The sequence below is a fragment of the Bufo bufo genome, chromosome 6 (genome assembly GCF_905171765.1).
Source record: "Bufo bufo chromosome 6, aBufBuf1.1, whole genome shotgun sequence".
NCBI classification, from domain to species: domain Eukaryota; kingdom Metazoa; phylum Chordata; class Amphibia; order Anura; family Bufonidae; genus Bufo; species Bufo bufo.
Window position 1 is genome coordinate 437591522 of NC_053394.1, and position 25135 is coordinate 437616656.

Genomic DNA, 25135 nt, shown 5'->3' on the forward strand with positions numbered 1-25135 from the left:
ACAAGGGTCCATTCACGTGTCCGTAACGTGTTTTAAGGATCCGCAATCCGCAAAACACGGACACGGCAATGTGCGTTCCACACATCGCTGACACTAATAGAATATGCCTATTCTTGTCCGCAATTGCGGACAAGAATAGGACATGTTCTATTTTTTTCGGGAACAGAGTTGCAGGTCCGCAGTTCCGTATTCGGGAAGCACATCGTGCTTCCCCATAGAAATGAATGGGTCCGGAACGAAATTGCGGACGTGTGAATGAGGCCCAAACCAGATATAATCTTTTTGCACATTATGGGGGGGGGGGGGGGGGGGTGATCCCTGGTCCCTCCAGTAATGGTGGTGCTTCCCACCTGTTTGTGGGGTCCTTGGTACGATTATTCTGAAGGTGTACACTGTTCTTACCCCAGGTGCAAACGAGGGTGGAGAGCGCTCAGTGCTGGACTTCAGGGGCTGGGACTTCTCTTCAGCATCGCTCACACTTGTGGCAGGAATAGCAGGGCTTTCTACAGACTTGAAAATGGAACAGCCGGCACTCACCCTTGTGTGCACGCTGCACGGGATAGGAGCAAACTCCACTAATGATATAGAAGAAATCCCAGCAGTCGTGTCTTGATAGTATGATGTTTTTTGTTTTTATTGCATCAAATCAAATCGATATGTCCTATACCCAGGACGCGTTTCGGCAAGCATGCCTTCATCAACAGGTAAGAATATACTCAAAGGATACAGGTATATATAAGGAAAAAGTATACGGTACCGCCTCTCATGACGTCACGCCCACAAGGGCGAAAACTAATTAAACAATCACTTCATGCAATTAACTCAGCAATATATAGAAGGGCAAAGAAACGAAATGAATCAAAGTAACCTGAATAAATATGTATCCAAATACCATATTGTCAGATGTGGGATCCTTCAATGGACCATGGATGTCTGAAAAAAATATATATAATGAGATCATAAATCTCATAGTCGTAAATATACGGTATAAAACAGATTCTTTTTTTCTTCCTCCCTTCAAAAAGTTACCAAGGTCTGCAGATCTCCTACTGATGGATATCCTGCAACTTACAAAGAAAAACAATAGGGTAGATCCGTAGGTTTAAACTGCCCTGCGGTGCACAGATTGTACTTACACGGCACTCCACCAATATCAAGCGTATCACATACAAAGTGTCCAACGTATGGATCCAGTAGGCCTCTCGACGTTGTAATAGCCTCTTAATATCTCCACCTCTCCTTGGTCTTTTGATCTGTTCAAGTATCGGAAACCTAAGTTGGGCTATAGTATGCTTGCACTGATTAAAATGAAACGGGATGGGTAACATAAGATTTTTTTGTTCTAATTGTTGATTTATGTTTTCCAATACGATCCCTGATTGTTTGTGTCGTCTCCCCAATATATAATAGGCCACATGGACATTTTATTAAATAGACCACATTCGTGGATTCACAGGTGAAAAAAACCCTCTATGGGGAATGGTCGTCCATTATGTGGGTGATAGAAAGTGGGACCCCTAATTATGTGGGAGCACTGGAGATTGAAAAGTGCTCTTGCGCTGTGTTGTCAGAACCCTTTGTTTTAATGTCACTTTCGTACTCCCTAAATCAGCGTGCACAAGTCTATCCCTATAATTGGGGTTTCTTTTATTACATATCAAAGGTGGATTCTTGAATTCCTCAATCAAGGGGTATGCCTTCCCCAATAAATGCCAATGCTTGTATGATGTTGTCAAACCTCTGATTACAGGGATGATACTTGTGCACAAGTGCTAGTCTGGATGGTTTTATAACCACGGTTGTATCTAATTCTTTTCTCGTTTCCCTCAAAGTGGAGGGAGGGTATCCCCTCTCCTCAAACCTACCAGTCATCTCATTTATCCTAATTATTTGTACATTCGGATCAGTAACAATTCGTTGCACTCTCTGAAAATTGGGATTTCGGAATTGCCCTCTTTCGAGATGTTGGATGGAAACTGGAGAAGTGAAGAATGCTATTTATGTCTGTGTCTTTTCTGAATAAATCAGTTGATAAATTGCCAGCCTGGTCCTTAATTACTACTGTATCTAGAAAGCTCACCCTATGATTATCACAAAGTAATGTGAACTGTAACTCATTGTATACATGGTTCAAGTGGTCAAGGAAGGCTGATAGGTAGGGATGAGTGAACCCGAACTGTATAGTTCGGGTTCGTACCGAATTTTTGGGTGTCCGTGACACGGACCCGAACATTTTCGTAAAAGTCCGTGTTCGGGTTCGGTATTCGGCGCTTTCTTGGCACTTTTTGAAAGGCTGCAAAGCAGCCAATCAACAAGCGTCATACTACTTGCCCCAAGAGGCCATCACAGCCATGCCTACTATTGGCATAGCTGTGATTGGCCAGTGCACCATGTGACCCAGCCTCTATATAAGCTTGGGTCACGTTGCGCCGCACGTCACTCTGCTGATTCAAGCATAGGGAGAGGTTGCTGCTGCGACGTTAGGGCGAGATTAGGCAGATTAACTCCTCCAAAAGACTTCATTCAGTGATCGATCTCCAGCTGTGGATCATTGAAGTGCTGATATTGAATTGCTCACTTTTTTTAGGCTGCCCAGAGCGTTTTTATATCACTTTTTTCTGGGGTGATCGGCGGCCATTTTGTGACTTGTGGTGCGCCAGCACAAGCTATCACCAAGTGTATTTAACCATCAATAGTGTGGTTATTTTTTGCTATATCCTACATCAGCTGCAGGCTGAGCCTGTGTCACCGAAGTGCATTTAACCATCAACAGTCTGGTTATTTTTTGGCCATATCCTACATCAGGTGCAGGCTGAGCCTGTGTCACCGAAGTGCATTTAACCATCAACAGTCTGGTTATTTTTTGCTATATCCTATTATTTATATTCAGCTAAATCTGTCATTACTGCTGTGCCTGTATTAGTGTAATACGGTACCTAAATAGATAGCCAGATAGTGTTAGGTGTCTGTAAAAAAAGGCCTGAATTTTAATTCAATACATTGGCCCGAATAATATTTTTCTTATTGCGGTGAACGGTAACAATGAGGAAAACATCTAGTAAGGGACGCGGACGTGGACATGGTCGTGGTGGTGTTAGTGGACCCTCTGGTGCTGGGAGAGGACGTGGCCGTTCTGCCACAGCCACACGTCCTAGTGTACCAACTACCTCAGGTCCCAGTAGCCACCAGAATTCACAGGGATATTTGGTGGGGCCCAATGCCGTTCTAAGGATGGTAAAGCCTGAGCAGGTACAGGCATTAGTCAATTGGGTGGCCGACAGTGGATCCAGCACGTTCACATTATCTCCCACCCAGTCTTCTGCAGAAAGCGCACAGATGGCGCATGAAAACCAAGCCCATCAGTCTGTCACATCACCCCCATGCATATCAGGGAAACTGTCTGAGCCTCAAGTTATGCAGCAGTCTCTTATGCTGTTTGAAGACTCTGCTGGCAGGGTTTCCCAAGGGCATCCACCTAGCCCTTCCCCAGCGGTGGAAGACAGAATGCACTAACGCACAACCACTTATGTTTCCTGATGATGAGGACATGGGAATACCACCTCAGCACGTCTCTGATGATGACGAAACACAGGTGCCAACTGCTGCGTCTTTCTGCAGTGTGCAGACTGAACAGGAGGTCAGGGAGGAAGACGATGCAGGGGACATGGAATGAAGGTCGTGCCACTGACTTTCACAGTTCGGAGGAAGAGGCAGTGGTGAGACCGAGCCAACAGCGTAGCAAAAGACAAAGAGGGAGCAGTGGGCAAAAGCAGAACACCCGCCGCCAAGAGACTCCGCCTGCTACTGACCGCCGCCATCTGGGACCGAGCACCCCAAAGGCAGCTTCAAGGAGTTCCCTGGCATGGCACTTCTTCAAACAATGTGCTGACGACAAGACCCGAGTGGTTTGCACGCTGTGCCATCAGAGCCTGAAGCGAGGCATTAACGTTCTGAACCTTAGCACAACCTGCATGACCAGGCACCTGCATGCAAAGCATGAACTGCAGTGGAGTAAACACCTTAAAAACAAGGAAGTCACTCAGGCTCCCCCTGCTACCTCTTCTACTGCTGCCGCCTCGGCCTCTTCCTCCGCCTCTGGAGGAACGTTGGCACCTGCCGCCCAGCAAACATGGGATCTACCACCAACACCACCACCTGCGTCACCAAGCATCTCAACCATGTCACACGGCAGCGTTCAGCTCTCCATCTCACAAACATTTGAGAGAAAGTGTAAATTCCCACCCTCGATCCCTGGCCCTGAATGCCAGCATTTCTAAACTACTGGCCTATGAAATGCTGTCATTTAGGCTGGTGGACACACACAGCTTCAAACAGCTCATGTCGCTTGCTGTCCCACAGTATGTTGTTCCCAGCTGGCACTACTTCTCCAAGAGAGCCGTGCCTTCCCTGCACAACCAAGTGTCCGATAAAATCAAGTGTGCACTGCGCAACGCCATCTGTGGCAAAGTCCACCTAACCACAGATACGTGGACCAGTAAGCACGGCCAGGGACGCTATATCTCCCTAACTGCACACTGGGTAAATGTAGTGGCGGCTGGGCCCCAGGCGGAGAGCTGTTTGGCGCACGTCCTTCCGCCGCCAAGGATCGCAGGGCAACATTCTTTGCCTCCTGTCTCCTCCTCCTCAGCTTCCTCCTCCTCTTCTTCTTCCACCTGCTCATCCAGTCAGCCACACACCTTCACCACCAACTTCAGCACAGCCCGGGGTAAACGTCAGCAGGCCGTTCTGAAACTCATATGTTTGGGGGACAGGCCCCACACCGCACAGGAGTTGTGGGGTGGTATAGAACAACAGACCGACGAGTGGTTGCTGTTGGTGAGCCTCAAGCCCGGCCTGGTGGTGTGCGATAATGGGCGAAATCTCGTTGCAGCTCTGGGACTAGCCGGTTAGACGCACATCCCTTGCCTGGCGCATGTGCTGAATTTGGTGGTGCAGAAGTTCATTCGAAACTACCCCGACATGTCAGAGCTGCTGCATAAAGTGCGGGCCGTCTGTTCGCGCTTCCGGCGTTCACACCCTGCCGCTGCTCGCCTGTCTGCGCTACAGCGTAACTTCGGCCTTCCTGCTCACCGCCTCATATGCGACGTACCCACCAGGTGGAACTCCACCTTGCATATGCTGGACAGACTGTGCGAGCAGCAGCAGGCCATAGTGGAGTTTCAGCTGCAGCACGCACGGGTCAGTCGCACTGCGGATCAGACACACTTCACCACCAATGACTGGGCCTCCATGCGAGACCTGTGTGCCCTGTTGCGCTGTTTCGAGTACTCCACCAACATGGCCAGTGGTGATGACGCCGTTATCAGCGTTACAATACCACTTCTATGTCTCCTTGAGAAAACACTTAGGGCGATGATGGAAGAGGAGGTGGCCCAGGAGGAAGAGGGGTCATTTTTAGCACTTTCAGGCCAGTCTCTTCGAAGTGACTCAGAGGGAGGTTTTTTGCAACACCAGAGGCCAGGTACAAATGTGGCCAGACAGGGCCCACTACTGGAGGATGAGGAGGAGGTGGAGGAGGATGAAGCATGTTCACAGCGGGGTGGCACCCAACGCAGCTCGGGCCCATCACTGGTGCGTGGCTGGGGGGAAACGCAGGACGATGACGATACGCCTCCCACAGAGGACAGCTTGTCCTTACCTCTGGGCAGCCTGGCACACATGAGCGACTACATGCTGCAGTGCCTGCGCAACGACAGCAGAGTTGCCCACATTTTAACGTGTGCGGACTACTGGGTTGCCACCCTGCTGGATCCCCGGTACAAAGACAATGTGCCCACCTTACTTCCTACACTAGGGCGTAAAAGGAAGATGCGCGAGTACAAGCGCACGTTGGTAGACGCGCTACTGAGAGCATTCCCAAATGTCACAGGGGAACCAGTGGAAGCCCAAGGCGAAGGCAGAGGAGGAGCAAGAGGTCGCCAACGCAGCTGTGTCACGGCCAGCTCCTCTGAGGGCAGGGTTAGCATGGCAGAGATGTGGAAAAGTTTTGTCACCACGCCACAGCTAACTGCACCACCACCTGATACGGAACGTGTTAGCAGGAGGCAACATTTTACTAACATGGTGGAACAGTACCTGTGCACACCCCTCCACGTACTGACTGATGGTTCGGCCCCATTCAACTTCTGGATCTCCAAATTGTCCACGTGGCCAGAGCTAGCCTTTTATGCCTTGGAGGTGCTGGCCTGCCCGGCGGCCAGCGTTTTGTCTGAACGTGTATTCAGCACGGCAGGGGGCGTCATTACAGACAAACGCAGCCGCCTGTCTACAGCCAATGTGGACAAGCTGACGTTCATAAAAATGAACCAGGCATGGATCCCACAGGACCTGTCCATCCCTTGTGCAGATTAGACATTAACTACCTCCCCTTAACAATATATTATTCTACTCCAGGGCACTTCCTCATTCAATCCTATTTTTATTTTCATTTTACCATTATATTGCGGGGCAACCCAAATTTGAATGAACCTCTCCTCTGTCTGGGTGCCGGGGCCTAAATGTGTGACAGTGGCCTGTTCCAGTGGTGGGTGACGTGAAGCCTGATTCTCTGCTATGACATGAAGACAGATTCTGCACTGACATAAGGCCAGATTCTCTGTTACGGGACCTCTCTCCTCTGTCTGGGTGCCTGGGCCTAAATATGCGACAGTGGCCTGTTCCAGTGGTGGGTGACGTGAAGCCTGATTCTCTGCTATGACATGAAGACTGATTCTGTGCTGACATGAAGCCAGATTCTCTGTTACGGGACCTCTCTCCTCTGTCTGGGTGTCTGGGCCTAAATATGTGACAGTGGCCTGTTCCAGTGGTGGGTGACGTGAAGCCTGATTCTCTGCTATGACATGAAGACTGATTCTGTGCTGACATGAAGCCAGATTCTCTGTTACGGGACCTCTCTCCTCTGTCTGGGTGCCGGGGCCTAAATGTGTGACAGTGGCCTGTTCCAGTGGTGGGTGACGTGAAGCCAGATTCTCTGCTATGACATGTAGACTGATTCTGCGCTGACATGAAGCCAGATTCTCTGCTATGGGACCTCTGTCCAATTGATATTGGTTAATTTTTTATTTTAATTAATTTCCCTATCCACATTTGTTTGCAGGGGATTTACCTACATGTTGCTGCCTTTTGCAGCCCTCTAGCTCTTTCCTGGGCTGTTTTACAGCCTTTTTAGTGCCGAAAAGTTCGGGTCCCCATTGACTTCAATGGGGTTGGGGTTCGGGACGAAGTTCGGGTCGGGTTCGGAGGTCCTTTTGGGGAGGGGTCAAGGCTGGGAGGGTAAGGGAATCTAGGAAGTGTTTAATGTGAGGTATTTTTTCCTCAGGGGAGTATTTTAGTTCGTGGGTGGGGAGATTGTATAGTGACTTATAAAAGAGTTTAAATTGTTCAGCGATTTCTTCTATTTTAGTTCGTGGGTGGGGAGATTGTATAGTGACTTATAAAAGAGTTTAAATTGTTCAGCGATTTCTTCTGATTTAAACAAAGAGGTGCCTTGTGGGGATTTGATGCTTTGGACATATTGGGACTCTCTTCTCTGTTTTATCCTCCGTATCATATACTTGGAAGCCTTATTGCCATGGGCGTAAAACTTCTGCTGAGATGAAAGAAAAAACTTAGCTGAACGCTCATTCAAGAGGTTCTTTAGTTCTGATCTAAGGGACCGGAGTTCCGACAGATGCAAAGCAAGATGGGATTGTCTATGCACTTTTTCAAGTGTGTGGATCCTTGACAGGAGGTGGTTTAATTTTTTCTCTGATTCTTTTTTGAGGAAAGAACAAAGGCTGATGAGTTTACCCCTAATATAGGGTTTATGGGCGTCCCATAATGTATGGGGAGAGATATCTGGGGTGTTGTTGAGAGAAAAGTATTCCTCAAGATAGGAGGCAATCTGGGTCTTATGAGTATTGTTGCTTAGTAAAGATTCGTTGAAGCGCCAGTTTGGGGCTCTAGGGGGGCTCGTTAATAAATGTAGTTCGCATGTTATTGGGGCGTGATCGGATACCGTGATGTTTCCAATCTTTGCTAATTTACATAGCTGTAATTTTTCTTTGGGGATAAAAACATAGTCAATTCTAGTGTACGTGTTATTGGCCTGAGAGTAGTAGGAAAAATCTATCTCATCTGGGTGTAGACACCTCCAAACATCCACTAGGCCTAAGTTAAATAGTTTAACCTGTAGGGCTTTGAGACCCCTGGTGGAGACTGAGGACTTTTTAGAGGAGGAGTCTAAAAATGGATTGAGGGTTAGATTAAAGTCGCCCCCTAAGATTAGGGTGCCCTCCTTATGTTTCTCTAACAGGTTCAGGAGGGAAAGGAACCAGTCTATCTGGCCGGAATTGGGGGCATAGACGTTCACTAGAGTGAAGGCTTGTTGGCCTATTAATCCCTTCAGAATGAGGTATCTACCATCCGGATCTAGGACTTGTGTATGGAAGGTAAAAGGAAAATCCTTGCGGAAACCTATACTCACACCCCTTGAAGCAGCGCCACCAGCTCCACAATGGTACCATAAGGGAAATTTGGCGTACAAAAGTTTGGGGTAATGACCATGCTTAAAATGAGTTTCCTGTAGAAAAATCACAGAGCTATTCTCTTTCCTCAGCAGTGAAAAGATTCTACATCTTTTGGAGGGTGATCTTAGCCCTTTAACATTGAAGGAAACCAGGTGAACGTCCGCCATTATCTTATATAAAATGTGGGAAGGGGGGGGTATGGAAGGAGGCCAACCTGGTTTCCCCAAGAAAGGTGCTGCCTGGCGGGGTGAGAGCTAGGGAGTTTAGCATAATAAAAATCTTACTTCTGATATCGATGAAATAAGAGAACGCCTTCTTGGGCATAAATGAGATATACCTGTCACAATGAGAAAAAATGAGAGCAAATAACAAAAAACATAACAAGAACTTGTAAGTAATCTCAGATGTGAAAATACTGTTTAAATAGGTTAGTGCAGAAAACAGTAACAGTGGGGGGGGGGGGGGGGGGAGATATCGACATAACGTCATTTAAGTAGGCAGATAGAACCCTCAAGGGCCAGTACTACTGGATTGGAAAAGGTCAGCGACCTGGGGTAATAAGGGCTTTCATTTATCCGGCAATGAAAGTCTCTTTGGAGTAGATGCCAGGTAGCCTCTCTTATTCTTCTGCGATCTTGGATTGCACAGGGTCTCCCAGGGGGATACTGCAGGTAAAGGCGTCAGAGATGATAAATTCTGAACTATCTCCCAATTCTCTATGTCCAGAGGGGAGATTTTTAAATGAGCGAACGATTTTTCTAGATCGCCATAGGAGGAGATGGTGGTGCGACGGCCTTCATGAAGAAACGACAGGGAAGATCCAGCGGTAAGTGATGTTATGCTGACGGAGCCATTCCGTTAGGGGTTTCAGGGATCTGCGTTTCTTCAAGGTAGATTGTGCCAGATCTTGAAAGACAGCAATAGTATTATTTTCCCATCTCAGTGGTTCCGCTTGTCTGGCCCCGTACATTATGGCCTCTTTGACTGGGAAATGCAGAAATTTGCAAATAACGTCCCGAGGGGGTTCTGAGGGCTGTGGTTTAGGGCGAAGGGCTCTGTGTGCCCTCTCAATGATCACCTCATGAACTGAATCAGGCCCCAGGATTTGAAGACAAATCTGAATGACTGCATGCGGAATGGAAAATATAAAATATAAAATCAATGCCATTAATTAAAAACTCTATTTGTTTTTGAGCCAGTCTACCTTCTTGTTCCAGTTGCGCCCTAACTGCTTGTATATGGTTGATCACCGTGTATAGAGATTGCACGTCTAATGTGCAAATCAGCCATTGCTCCTCAAAATGCATATCCTCTATTGTTTTAATCATTTGAGTCGTATCTTTCGTATAGGAGGGCATTTTCTTCACCCTAGGTTGTAGCAGTACATCAATGTATTAGGACAGGTTACAGGTCAAAGAGTCTATCCCTGATACAATGGGGCGTCCTGGTGGATTATTTTTATCCTTATGTATTTTAGGTATAGTATAAAATACTGGTATCCGTGGAAATGTATTAAGTATAAAATAGAATTTTAAAATACCACTTACTATCCCTTATTCCCTAAAATCCACCAATTCTTTGTAAAATTGTTGGGTCGGATCTCCTATTAATTTTCTATAAGTCCCTACGTCTGACAATTGTCTTAGACATAGGGACTTATAGAAAATTAATAGGAGATCCGACCCAACAATTTTACAAAGAATTGGTGGATTTTAGTGATAAAAATAATCCACCAGGACGCCCCATTGTATCAGGGATAGACTCTTTGACCTGTAACCTGTCCTAATACATTGATGTACTGCTACAACCTAGGGTGAAGAAAATGCCCTCCTATACGAAAGATGCGACTCAAATGATTAAAACAATAGAGGATATGCATTTTGAGGAGCAATGGCTGATGTGCACATTAGACGTGCAATCTCTATCAACCATATACAAGCAGTTAGGGCGCAACTGGAACAAGAAGGTAGACTGGCTCAAAAACAAATAGAGTTTTTAATTAATGGCATTGATTTTATATTGTCCCATAATTATTTTAATTTTAATGGGGACTTTTATTTACAGATCCAAGGTACTGTTATAGGCACCCGGTTCGCCCCCAATTATGCCAATTTGTTCATGGCCAACTGGGAGGGACTGGTTATTGCCCCCCGACTGGGGACGGACCTGGTGCTCTGGCAAAGATATATCGATGATATATTTTTTCTATGGAAATCTGGAATCTAAAAGCTGGACGTTTTTTAGAAGAAATCAACTCTAATGTTTTTAATCTTAAATTTTCGGGAGCCATAAGCACGGAAAAATTAGAGGTTTTTGATTTAAATATTTATGTGGAAGAAAATAGGCTGAGGTGTTGCACTTATATTAAACCTTCCTCTAGAAACAGCTATATTTTATACAGTAGCTGCCACCTTCCAAGTTGGCTCAGCAACATACCCCAGGGCCAATTCCGAAGGTTAAAACGCAACTGCACTTTGAACGACCAGTTTGAAATTGAAGCAGAAGTAATGAAAGAAGCGTTTATAGAGAAAAATTATCCCGTAGGACTTTTGGAAGGAGCCCTTAGTAAAGTTAGGGATATGAAGAGGGAAGATTTTTTTAAGGAAAGAGAGGAAAGAGACAAAGAACAGAAGGAAGGAGAAATACGCATAATACGCAAAATGGTTTTCACTTCACAGGTGTGCCCTGTCAGGTTTAATAAGTGGGATTTCTTGCCTTATAAATGGGGTTGGGACCACCAGTTGCGGTGAGGAGAAGTCAGGTGGAAACACAGCTGATAGTCCTACTGAATAGACTGTTAGAATTTGTATTATGGCAAGAAAAAAGCAGCTAAGTAAAGAAAAACGAGTGGCCATCATTACTTCAAGAAATGAAGGTCAGTCAGTCAGCCGAAAAATTGGGAAAACTTTGAAAGTAAGGTCTATTTGACCATGAAGGAGAGTGATGGGGTGCTGCGCCAGATGACCTGGCCTCCACAGTCACCGGACCTGAACCCAATCGAGATGGTTTGGGGTGAGCTGGACCGCAGAGTGAAGGCAAAAGGGCCAACAAGTGCTAAGCATTTCTGGGAACTCCTTCAAGACTGTTGGAAGACCATTTCAGGGGACTACCTCTTGAAGCTCATCAAGAGAATGCCAAGAGTGTGCAAAGCAGTAATCAAAGCAAAAGGTGGCTACTTTGAAGAACCTAGAATATGACATATTTTCAGTTGTTTCACACTTGTTTGTTATGTATATAATTCCACATGTGTTAATTCATAGTTTTGATGCCTTCATAGTCATGAATATAAAGAAAACTCTTTGAATGAGAAGGTGTGTCCAAACTTTTGGTCTGTACTGTATGTGAAGTGAAAATACAATGATCAGTCAATGAATGGTGGCCCCAAGGTACCTCGGTCTGACAAGGCCTGGACCGTCCTAGTTCTATAGCGCTTACATATGCAGCAGAAAGTGCTGTCACTCACATCGGACTCTGTCCCCATTGGGGCTTACAATCTGTGTAGGAAGCCTATATAAAACACACAGAGCACATACATCTCTGCTGATGCGGTCCTTCAACCCCAGCTCTGCAGCATGCTTCCCAAGGACCTCTCATGACTCTCCATCACATAGGTAGATGTCTGTCCTCTCCACCACACAGCTACAGGTACACAATATCTCTCGTATCCACCCGTCATTTTCCCAATATCTATTATTCCGTCTCATGTTCATCTCTTTCATATCACAGTGATGCTCACCACGCCTTATGTCTGCTGAGACAAATCCCTTCAATAGCAAGGACATAGCCACCCGATAAATGCCCAAGATTCAGATATCAGGGATCTAGCATATGGAAATATGTGGCTGGCAGTAAAGCATACTGACCTCAGTTAAAAAGAGCAGGATATGAAAAACCTTAACCAAAAAATAGCAACTGAACTGTCAGCAAGGGCAGAACGGCATCCGAGACAAGTGATAATGTAAAGCAAGGATCAGCAACCTTCGGCACTCCAGCTGATGTCAAACTACAACTCCCAGCACGCACACTTTCTTGGATGTTCTTGTAACTCCCATAGAAGTTAAAGGAGGATTCAGGGAGTTGTGGTTTTAGAACAGCCGGAGTGCTGGCGGTTGCTGATCCCTGATGTAAAGTGTAAATGTGCTCGATGGATCACTACTGACCCAATATTCTCTCAGATTACGAATCAAGACCTCTGGACGATTGGACTGAAGATCATGTTCGAGAATGGCTGCGCTCCATCCGCATTAAGGCTGAACACATAGATAAGCTGTTTATTGAAGAAGTTACTGGACCAGTTCTGAGGAAAATAAAGGAAGGTTTTCTGAAAGGTCTTGGCATGAAACAAGGACAAATACAACTGCTTATTGAAGAAAGAAATGCGCTCGTGAAGAAACACAAACTCGGTCCATCCCAACCAAGAACCAGCACAAATCCAACAACTGAAGAAGGGCACCAGGACACGCCAGCTGTGCATTCAGCGTGTGAATCAGAAGTACATACACACAATTCAATTTATAGACCTTTCGATAAAGAAGTAGGAAATTTCAAGTACGTAAAGGGCGAAGTCCTGCCTCCAGAATCTGGAGTAGAAGACCTTATCAATCCCTGCCATAAGTACAAATCACTCGTCACTGCCTCTGAGCTGAACTGCAAAAAACTACAAGCAAAATTTGCCTCTAAAGTGATCAGATTTGCTTCTGCTTGTATGAACAGTAGGACAAATGGCACAATACATTTCGGGGTGATGGACAGCAAGGAAGACAAATGTTACAAACATGGGCAGATAATGGGGGTCCTAGTGAAGAATCAGGATTTCACTGGATTTCATAGAAAAGTGGTTTAATACTGGTCAGCAGCATGCAGCCAGAGCTTGTATCCGCACCCCAAACTCATTGAGGTTCTAGCTAAAGAGCATGGACATCAGCGCTTTGTGGTGGAGGTGGACATAGTGCCCGATTTAGGGTTTGTAAAAGGACAACTTTTCCAGGTAAATATACCAAATGAGGCAAGAGTCAAAGTAAAGGCAACCTATTACTGTAGAACTGGAGCCAAATCTGAGTCAATCCTGGACGCTGTGCAGTTTAACCAAAACATTCCAAATTTGGATACGGCAAGAGAAAAGGCAGAACTGAATGCTACCTGTGTTGTGCCCACCACAGAGGATTTAGGAAGGAAAATCTCTGTTTTGTTGACTGATGGTAAAAAACACATCAGTGATTCTCTCAGGTACATACTTGTCACAAACCAGTGCACTGACAATGATCTCATACATGTGAATTTTTTAATGCGGTTGAATATTTTGTGCGTTTTTGACTTTGATCCAAGCTCAGATAGTAATGGCCTGTGCTCCAAATATAAAAAGCATCATGCAATTAACATTCATTCCTTAAAGAGTTACTCAAATGAAGACAGGATGAGCACGGGAGACCTCAAAAAGAGTCTGTCCCTGTTTAACCAAACCAGCTGGATATTTTGTAATGGTCGCAGCAATTACCGAGGAGGGGATGAGCCATGTGATGAAAGCACCTGGGTCCGAACAAAGAGGAAGCTTCTAAAAAAGACCATTACATTCATCTGTGAAGAAATTCTGCCAAAGGGATACTTCATTGTTGTCTTCCTTTTGCTATCTTCTGTGGAGAAACCAATAATCGATACTTTCCATGAGTTTTACACAGAGTTAAGTGGCACGGACTATATAATCTGCATCGCAGAGCACAAAGACAACTATGAGAAGTGGGCCAGCCAAGCACAGACTTCCTGCAATAAGAAGATCCTAGACCAGAGAAGCATTGTGGGAATGAAACTCAGTCATATCGATGCAACGGTCCAGAATTTCCTCCCTGTGTCGTCTTCTGTTAGACAATTATCAGTTTCCACAAAAGGGAGTATGTGTCCTCACCACCCCAGATGAAGAGAGAATGCATTCTCTAGAAGTTCTGTGCGCCAACGAATGCGAGAACACAAATCTGGAAGATCTGAACAAGGGGGAAGTTGAAGAGGTTGAAACAACGTTCTACAGAGGTGGGAAGGTCAGCTGGAAGCACTTCTGGCTTGCAGAACAAGGGAAATGTGAAGCCTTTATTGAGCGAGAAGCTTGTATGGAGGTCCAGAACATTTTAAGTGACAATCTGTCTGGAAACCAGGTCAGACTTCCAGTTGCTAGGATAAAAATTGTCCACCAGCCAGGAAGTGGAGGGAGTACCGTTGCAAGACAAATTCTTTGGAAAAAAAGGAGAGAGTTAAGGTGTGCTGTGATGAAATCCTCATTTCCAGTCATGACCGTATGTGAACATGCTGTGAGTTTCCGAGAATATGAAGAGAAAGACATCCAACTCTGGTCTCCCAGTCCTGCTGCTTATTGAAGACTGTGACGATGAGTACATCGATGACCTAAGGGATGAGTTAACCAAAGTAATGGTGTCTAAGAAGACGGCTCCCACAAAATTATGCTTCATCCTTCTAAGCTGTAAAAGAGCGAATGCCCCAGAAAATCTCACCAAGTCTTCTGCACTCGACACTGTTGCAATTACTCACAAACTGAGAAGGATGAAAAAAGGAAATTTACGACAAAAGCAGAGAAACTTAAGAAGCAGTTCTCCCCTGAGACAATCATAACATTCATTTTAATGAGTCAAGAGTTTGTCGAAAAATATGTGACCAACTTTGTTCATAACGTCATGGAAAATGTTGACCACTCCTCCAACGTGACCCGTCTGATGAGGTACGTGGCTTTACTGAACTGCTACATCCAAAACTCTTACATCTCTGTGTCCCACTGTGAGGCGTTCATGGGACTTGAAGCACATACAGAAGAAATAAGTGGATTAAGGCAATACAATTTCAATAGTTCCCTCAGTGACCAAGCTAAACTAATCTTCATTGAAAGAGTTGATCCGAAAACTTGTATAACCTGCATCCATATCATCCATCCGTATGTGGCACAGGAAATCTTAAAGCAGCTCCCTGATAATCCACACAGCCAAATTGCTATGGCCCTGCTTCAGGAGAATGTCTTGTTTCTGCACAGATTTGGTAGAGATGAGTTTCACGGATTTGTCAGAGACTTGATTTTTCGCAGACGTAAAATTAGCAGGGGTGACAGCGTCGACTCGTTCCTGTCTCCACTTATTGAACACGTCTGTGAGGAAGAAAAAAAACAAGAAAAAGCCATTGAGCTGGTAAAAGTTGCCTACGAGCTTTTTGACAAAGATCCCTTTCTGGCCCAGCAGCTTGCGCGACTGCATTATAAATACGAGCAGTTTGAAGACGCGATACACTGGGCAGAGACCGCCAAGTACCAGCTGCCCAACGATTCCTTTATACTGGACACTGAAGGACAAGTATATAAGAAGAACTTCAGTTTCTTACTAGATAAGCACAGTAATGGAGTGCCCCTAGAGGAAGCCCCAGAGGTTATCGAGTACGCACTGAAAGCCATGCAGTGTTTTCGTGCAGCACAAAGAGCAGCCAAGGCTGAAACCGAGACCATGAACAACTCTGGATATGTTGGTGAAGTGGAAGTCGGCTGCCGTTTGTTAAAGTTTTTGTCAACACTCGAAATTTTCCCTAAAATTTAAAATGGAAAAAGCAATGAACTTCTGGACTACCTCCTAACGGAATACATTCCAGATCCCATCAAGAAACCCTGGTCCAAGTTTCACAACCATTTAAAAGGTCTACAGAAGAATATTTACACTGCATTGGACTGGATATCTGAGGATCTCAGTTACTTCCATACTGAGAAAAGTGATGACAAGGAGCGGAAGAACAAGGAGGATGAACAAGTCAAATCCCCGCGAATCTGGCTGCTGCGCAAAACTAAGGTCTTTGCAGAGTTTTTTAGCTCACAACTTTTGCTTACAAGTGAAAACAGTGAAGATCAAGACGGTAAAAAGTCCATCAATAAATTCAGGCAAAAGATGTACATTCTCAGCCTTGGGGGCGGCACCACCACGACAATTCTGTCCTTGCTGTCTGATTACAATGCTGGAAAAAAGCTTTCAAGCATCATCAATCTTTACACGCCCTGTTCGGCCGGTGAAGACTTGGATGAGGTTGACCTAATCAATTACATAATGAGTCACATAGCACTTGCCGGTGTAGATTCCAGCTCTCCCCAACTACTAGGTCTTCAGGAATTACGGGACCTCAGCAAAAGATTCCAAAACCCAAGGAAGTCTTTTCCTGCGAGTGCCCATCTTCTGCTCCTGCTACTCTACTGGAAGGATGACATCATGGACCAGGAGCCTGATGCAAATAAAGACCGGATTCTAAGTTCTGCTCTTCAGAACGCTCGACGACTGCACGAAATCAGGATCAAGAATGTCCCTGTGCGCAAAAAACGGAGCAATGTCATCTTCTTCTTGGGACATGGTTTTGGCCTTCTCAAACTGCTCCACAGAAGCAAGGTGGAGAAACACATGGAGGGACCTGTGAATGAGTGGAGATTAAAGCTGAATGATGGAAATGTGGGAAAATTAAAAAGCGTGCAGAAGCTCCTTAGAACCGTGCCAGGTTTTACAGAGAATGGAAGGATTTATGTGACGGGACATTGCAAAAAGGAGCGGATTGAGATGGTCTCCATAAACTCCTCCTCGGTGCCTTACGGGAATGAGAATGTGACTTTTTACCTGGGATTTTCATACGCAGGGCTTGTCGCATACAACCTGAAGGTGCAATGAGAGCCCTGTGCACCGAATTCTGTCTGATCCAGAGTCCATGAAGATCTCACATGATGTAAAGCTTAGCCAATGCCCTGTCAACTAACAGTAATAAAATCCTTGCCTCAGCAGCACTCACTGACCTCCATGTTTGGGATCCTGGCAGTGTGACCACTTTCCAGGGTTCAGTTCTGCTACTGACCATGTAGGTTGTAACTGACAAGTGATAGGGAGGTCGCCAAGACCCAGACACAACTTCACGGGGGATGAGATTTCTTTAATTCTTTTTTTTTTTTTTTTTTACAATTAACACATTAAGATTCTGAAGTTTATTGCTCATAATTCACACACACTGGGCAGCAGGAACATTAACACTAATGGCCAAGTACCAGCAGGAAGGCAGCATGGAGCCATGTGACCAGTAATTACAGGGGTAAAGATAGTGTCTCTTTGTGACATACATTCCACTGCTCTACTGATCTCCACATCCCAGAGGAGCAGTCGCTGCAGTCACTGTAGATCCTGGTAGAAGGACAGTGGTTGGTTCCAGCACCGTTGCTTCATGTTACTACGATGACCGTATTCTCCTACCGAACGCGATGATCCTTACTCCACACTCATATCTTTAAAGGGGTCCTCACTTTACATAATGTACTCACTTAAGGTCCATAGGGAGAGTAATCTTCCACTCCCCTACCTTCTTTAAACCGGTTCAGTGCACCCACATCTCTAGGACAACATGTGGCAGTGGTCAGTACAGTCCTGAGACAGCAGATTGTAGAAACCGCTCCTGACCTGTGGAAAGAAGGGGTTAAACATCCAATACAGCGATCAGAGTACAAACCCCCAGCCCCCCTCCGCTGCTCCCCAACACACAAACTTATTCTCCCACCTACTACCCTGTACACATCACCGACACCCAACCACCTCCCCCTCAGCCCCCCTGTACACATCACCGACACCCAACCACCTCCCCCTTTAGCCCCCCTGTACACATCACCGACACCCAACCACCTCCCCCTTTAGCCCCCCTGTACACATCACCGACACCCAACCACCTCCCCCTCAGCCCCCCTGTACACATCACCGACACCCAACCACCTCCCCCTCAGCCCCCCTGTACACATCACCGACACCCAGCCACCTCCCCCTCAGCCCCTCTGTACACATCAACACCCACCTCTCCCTCACTCCCCTGTACACATCACCGCCCCTGTACGCATCACTGACACCCAACCAGGGCCCTCTCACTCCCCTGTACACATCACCGACACCCTACCACGTCTTCCTCACTCCCCTGTACGCATAAAACGACTCATTTCCCTCACTCCCCTGTAAACATCAACACCCCGGTACGCATCACCGACACCCAACCACCTCCTTCTCATTCCCCTGTACGCATCACCGACACCCTACCACCTCCCCCTCACCCCCCCTGTACACATCACCAACACCCAACCACCTCCCCTGTACACATCACCGACACCCAACCACCTCCTTCTCACTCCCCTGTACACATCACCGACACCCAACCACCTCCTTCTCACTCCCCTGTACACAACACCCACCTCTCCCTCACTCCCCTGTACACATCACCGCCCCTGTACGCATCACTGACACCCAACCAGGGTCCTCTCACTCCCCTGTACGCATCACTGACACCCAACCACCTCCTTCTCACTCCCCTGTACGCATCACTGACACCCTACCACCTCCTTCTCACTCCCCTGTACGCATCACTGACACCCTACCACCTCCTTCTCACTCCCCTGTACGCATCACTGACACCCTACCACCTCCTTCTCACTCCCCTGTACGCATCACTGACACCCTACCACCTCCTTCTCACTCCCCTGTACGCATCACCGACACTCATCCACCACCTTCTCACTCCACTGTACGCATCACTGACACCCTACCACCTCCTTCTCACTCCCCTGTACGCATCACCGACACTCATCCACCACCTTCTCACTCCACTGTACGCATCACCGACACCCAACCACCTCCTTCTCACTCCCCTGTACGCATCACCGACACTCATCCACCACCTTCTCACTCCACTGTACGCATCACTGACACCCTACCACCTCCTTCTCACTCCCCTGTACGCATCACCGACACTCATCCACCACCTTCTCATTCCCCTGTACGCATCACCGACACCCTACCACGTCTTCCTCACTCCCCTGTATGCATAAACGACACTCTTCCCCCTCCCCCTCACTCCCCTGTACACAACACCCACCCAACTCCCCCTCACGCATCACCGACACCCAACCACCTCCTCCTCACTGCACACATCACCGACACCCAACCAGCGCCCTCTCACTCCCCTGTACACCAGCCCGACACCCAACTGTTGTGTTTTTTCATAAGTAAATAATATTTATATCTTAAAAATCCTAATTATAGTGGATTTCATTAGACCCATAAGAGGCCATATTGTTATAAGATGGCCAAGAGAGGGTCATGGAAAGGATAAGATTTCTTCTCATGGATGTACCAGTCTGAGAAGAGGCATTCTTGTCTCCTTATAGATTACTAAGATAAGGCTATTTTCTAGACGCAGCTGGTGCTAGTTACCTCTACAGTTTGGTATCTATTAATGAAGCAGAAAATCTGTAATATCTATATACACGTATAACCAAACTTAGTTTTTGTATAAGAAAATCAATAGGGCCTATGTATTGCTTTATATTAAATATTCTGAATGATATTTAGGTCTCTGTTATCATATATATTTCTCAATAGGAACGCATACATTCCTAGAGTATGATGAAAACAGTTTAAAGGGCTTCTGTCACCCCATTAAACCGTTTTTTTTTGTTTTCTTTACTAATAATCCCTACACTGCGATCTCAGCATACATAAGCTAATTAATGATTTTCGTTCAGTAGAATTTGCTAAAAATCGATTTTTATAATATGTAAATTACCTTGCTACCAGCAAGTAGGGCGGCTACTTGCTGGTAGCAGCCGCATCCTCCGATCGTAATGATGCCCCCTCGGCTTGTTGATTGACAGGGCCAGCGGATGGGATCTTTCTCTGCTGGCCCTGCCTGTTACCATTCAAAATCTGGCGCCTGCGCCGCGGCCGTACGTATCTTCAATCTGCGCAGGCGCACTGAGAGGCGGCCACTCACTCGGCCGCTCGCTCCTCAATGCGCCTGCGCCGGGGGTAGATGTGGCGTCATCGGCACAGGCGCATTGAGGATGGAGCGGCCGAGTGAGTGGCCGCCTCTCAGTGCGCCTGCGCCGATTGAAGATAGGTACGGCCGCGGCGCAGGCGCCAGATATTGAATGAAAACAGGCAGGACCAGCGGAGAAAGATCCCGTCCGCTGGCCCTGTCAATCAACAAGCAGAGGGGGCGTCATTACCATCGGAGGATGCGGCTGCTACCAGCAAGTAACCGCCCTACTTGCTGGTAGCAAGGTAATTTACATATTATAAAAATAGGGTTTTAGCAAATTCTACTGAACCAAAATTATTATTTTACTTATGTATGGATAAATCGCAGTGTAGGGATTATTATTAAGCAAAAAAAAAAAAACGGTTTAGTGGGCTGACAGAAGCCCTTTAAGTATAAACAGTGTTAATGAGTCTCTGTCTAGGGAAATGTTTTTTTAACTAATCAATCACCCATTGGAGTAGCAGAGGAGGCACAGATATCTCTGTGAGAACAAGGTTCATTATATGATTATCGGTACATAAATTCTAAGTATGGGAAAAGTCTAGATGGCACCACAAAGTCCGTGTTTTAGTTATTGTGTAAAAACGAATCCCCTAGCTCTGATTTAAGGTTCCATATGTGATCTGTATAGAATGTGAGAAAGTCAAACTTAGATATTTAACCCTTACTAATAGCTTAGGTAATCGTGTCACATAGGGGTAAATGAGTAACTTTACACCAACAGAAGAAATGCATTTTGGGTAATACAATGACATCACCATCATTATCATATGTACACGCCTAGCCAACAATGATTGGAAAACTCCAAGTTAGGAAAGTGTGTCTAACTGATAAGTTTGTGATCAAAAACCACACACACACACGGGAAAAGGTGAGCAACAGGAAGAAAGACAGAGGAAACAGGGAAAACACAGAGAAACAAAGCCCAGGAGAAAGATCCCAATGACCAGAACAGACTTTGGAGCCGACTTCCCTTAGGCTGGGTTCACACGAGCGTGTCCGGATTAGTTCCGGATGCGTCCCGGTGTGTTGCGGCAAACCCGCGCGAGTAGGAATGCAATTGCAGTCAGTTTTGACTGCGATTGCGTTCCGATGTTCAGTTTTTATCGCGCGGGTGCAATGTGTTTTGCACGCGCGTGATAAAAAACCGACTGTGGTACCCAGACCCGAACTTCTTCACAGAAGTTCAGGTTTGGGTTTGGTGTTCTGTAGATTGTATTATTTTCCCTTATAACATGGTTATAAGGGAAAATAATAGCATTCTGAAAACAGAATGCTTAGTAGGTGATCAATTGAGGGTTAAAAAAAAATAAAAAAAATTAACTCACCTTCTCCTCTTGTTCGCGTAGTTCTCCCGGTCTTTAGTTCTTTAAAAGATGAACTATGGGCTAAAGGACCTTTGGTGACGTCAGATCACATGCTCCAATCACATGGTCCATCACCGCGGTCACCAGTTGTCCGGACCCCGGCCATCCTTCAGAGCGCTCCTCCTCTCCTGCACACTGTGCCGTGCAGGAGGAGGAGCTTACCGGCGCACCTCCTCCTGTCCCACAGCGCAGTGAGACAGGGCTTCCTCCACATGTAGCGCTCCTCCTCTCCTGCACACTCTGGTAGGTGCAGGAGGAGGAGCTTACCGGCGCACTTCCGCCTGTCCCACAGCGCAGTGAGACAGGCCGGCTTCCTCCACATGTAGCGCTCCTCCTCTCCTGCACACTCTGGTAGGTGCAGGAGGAGGAGCTTACCGGCGCACTTCCTCCTTCCCAGGGGCGCAGTGAGAGACTGCTCCCTCCACATGCAGGCACCAGCGCTTTCTCCCTCAGTGCGCTCACAGGTCCCTCCTCCCCTGCAGCAGCGGCAGCAGGTAAGGGAGCTTCAAGCTCCAAAGGACACTTACGTGCTGCTGGAGAGGGGAGGGACATCACCACTGCCACCAATGATATAAATGTCACATTTGGGAAGGAAGGGGGGCGTGGAGAGGGCTACAGAGAGGCGGGAACACGTCACTGACTGCAGGAAAGGGCTCCAGTCAGTGTCGTGTTCCCATCTCTCCTGGGCCATCTTCTTTAAAATTAAAGGTAACCTGATTAAATAAAGTGATTAAGCCCCATCAAACCATGATAGTTTTGTTCCGCATCCAATTCCCATTATTGGGGCATTGGATGCGGACCCCTTAGTTTCAATGGAGCGGAAAAAGATGCAGACAGCACACAGTGTGCTGTCTGCATCTCTTGTGGCCCCATTGTAATTAAGGGGCCGCATCCAATCCCCCAATAATGGGAATTGGATGCGGAACAAATCTATCATATGTCTGTTCTGTGGCTTGGGTTGCCACCCGGCCAGTAGTTCACCAGCAAGGCTGGTATTTTAGTTCCCTTGCCGGTGCCAGAATTTTCCTGTAAGGACTGTTAGGCTCCTTTCACACTTGCGGCAGGACGGATCCGACAGGCTGTTCACCCTGTCAGATCCGTCCTGCCGCTATTTCGCCGGACTGCCACTCCCCATTGACTATAGCGGGAGTGGAGCTATGGCGCAGCATGGCAGTGCAGGGCGTGAGGCCGCCAGACGAAAAAGTCGGACATGTAGTTCTTTTAGTCTGGCGGCCTCTCACCGTGCTGCGCCGTAGATTTGCCCCCATCCCCATTATAGTCGATGGGCACAGAGCAGCGGCACGGCGAAGTAGTGGCAAGATGGATCTGACGGGGTGAGCAGCCTGTCGGATCCGTCCTGCTGCAAGTGTGAAAGTACCCTTACTAATGAGCGCTTCCATCATGGAACGCCCATTAGTACAGCCTTTACCTCCACCGCAACTTGTGCTAGTAAAAAAAAAAAAAATTACCGTACCTCCACCTCCATTTGCTGACGCTGTGGAGAACACTCCCTGCTGACTAGAAGCTCAGGACCTACAAGACGTCATCACGTTGGAGCACCGGTCCTGAGCTTGCAGTCAGCAGCGAATGTTCACCGCAGCCAGGTGAATGCAAATTTTTTATTTATTTAAGGGGGGCACTAATGGGGGCATTACTCTTACTGGGGGCACTAATGGGGACATTATTCTTACTGGGGGCATTATTCTTATTGGGGCACTAATGTGGCCATTACTAATTCTGGGACTTACCCGGGGCGCTCCACTATAACGTCAGAGCGCCCCACGCGCATGGATCACATGGCATCTTTACTGTTGGCGTTCAGCTCGGACCTTCACCTGACTGCAGACCCAGGTATGTGGACCTTTAATAAAACTAGTTGAGTACCCCTGGTGTATACGATGGTCTTTGTATTAGTGCCATCTAGTGACGAGTTTTGGGTACTGCATATCACTATATTATTGACTTTTATATTCATTAAAAGGGTTCTGCAGTTTGTTTAAACTGTTGATCTATCCTCTGAATAGATCATCAGCATCAGATTGGTGGGGGTCCGACACCCGGGACCCCGCCGATCAGCTGTTTGAGAAGGTAGCAGCGCCACGGCCTTCTCACCGTTTACCGCTGGCCCAGTGACATCACGACTAGTATCAATTGGCAAGGGCGCGGCTAAGCTCCATTCAAGTGAACACATGGCTGACACCCAACCAGCGCCCACTCACTCCCCTGTACACATCACCAACACCCAACCACCACCCTCACGTCCCTGTACACAAGCCCAGCATGTTCCACATGTCCACTCTTCATGGAGATCAAGGTTCTGGGGGACAGGACCTCAGAGCTTATTATCCTAATGCAGTTGTCGTTCCTTTAGAGTCTCTGTGCCCTCTTACGTCTCCCCTACAATTTGCCATGAACTGGAAGCTATGAATTTGAAGATCTCAGCCGCTTACATCCCATCTACTAGACAATGTAAGGATGACCCCCTTACCTCCGGGCACCTGTGCACATGGTATGTCTTCCCTGGAGCGGACACCTCACCTGGAGGGGTACAGGGCGCTCACCTAGCACAGGATGAGAATGAACAGACTGCACACCAGGGGCCCCGGCTGGGGTGACAGACTTCTGAGATGAGCGCAGCCTGCAGTCTACATTCACCAGACACTACCTCACAGTGATGGAGGCAGCGGTAACTTCTGAGCCCCAAGAGGAGGGCAGCAGCCGGGGCACCTGGGGGTATGACTGGCACAGCACAGGAGCATGCACACAGGTTAGCAAAGCAGTGGCAGATATGAGGCCAGGGCTGGTTACAGAGAGGCCACGCCCAGAGACAGTGCAAGGTTAGAGAGAAATGTACAAACACAGAGTACTTACAGATGACAACTAACCTGTACTGGCAGCGCGCTGCGAGCTCTTCTCTACCAGTAACCGGCTGAATTAACAGAAACATAAAGGCATTAACAGAGGAGCAAACGTGCGCCCCGAACACCCCCCACCCAGCACGATCCGAGACGCACCCACTTCTGCACCAGCATGGCCTCCAACAGTTCTGGCCTTACAGTAATTATCCCCGCTCTGGAGTGCTCGACTGCCCCAAATGCAGGCAAGTATGCACTAGGGGTCGCTCACGGCATACAGATCATACAGCCGCCCCTAGGGGGCGCTCATGGCATACAGATCATACAGCCGCCCCTAGGGGTCGCTCTCCGCATACAGATCATACAGCCGCCCCTGGGGGGCGCTCATGGCATACAGATCATACAGCCGCCCCTAGGGGGCGCTCATGGCATACAGATCATACAGCCGCCCCTAGGGGTCGCTCACGGCATACAGATCATACAGCCGCCCCTGGGGGTCGCTCTCTGCATACAGCCGCCCCTAGGGGTCGCT

The 25135-nt window shown here is 47.2% G+C and overlaps 1 protein-coding gene across 1 annotated transcript; it reads left to right on the plus strand.

Moving 5' to 3' along the window:
* The first annotated feature begins 688 nt into the window (after positions 1–688).
* LOC121005834 (sterile alpha motif domain-containing protein 9-like) lies at positions 689–18158 on the plus strand. The gene is given in 7 exon segments (XM_040438596.1): positions 689–704; positions 12704–13340; positions 13342–13412; positions 13415–14406; positions 14408–14854; positions 14856–15066; positions 15069–18158. Coding segments are annotated over 7 exon segments (4515 nt in total). The 3' UTR covers positions 17210–18158.
* Positions 18159–25135: the final 6977 nt, after the last annotated feature.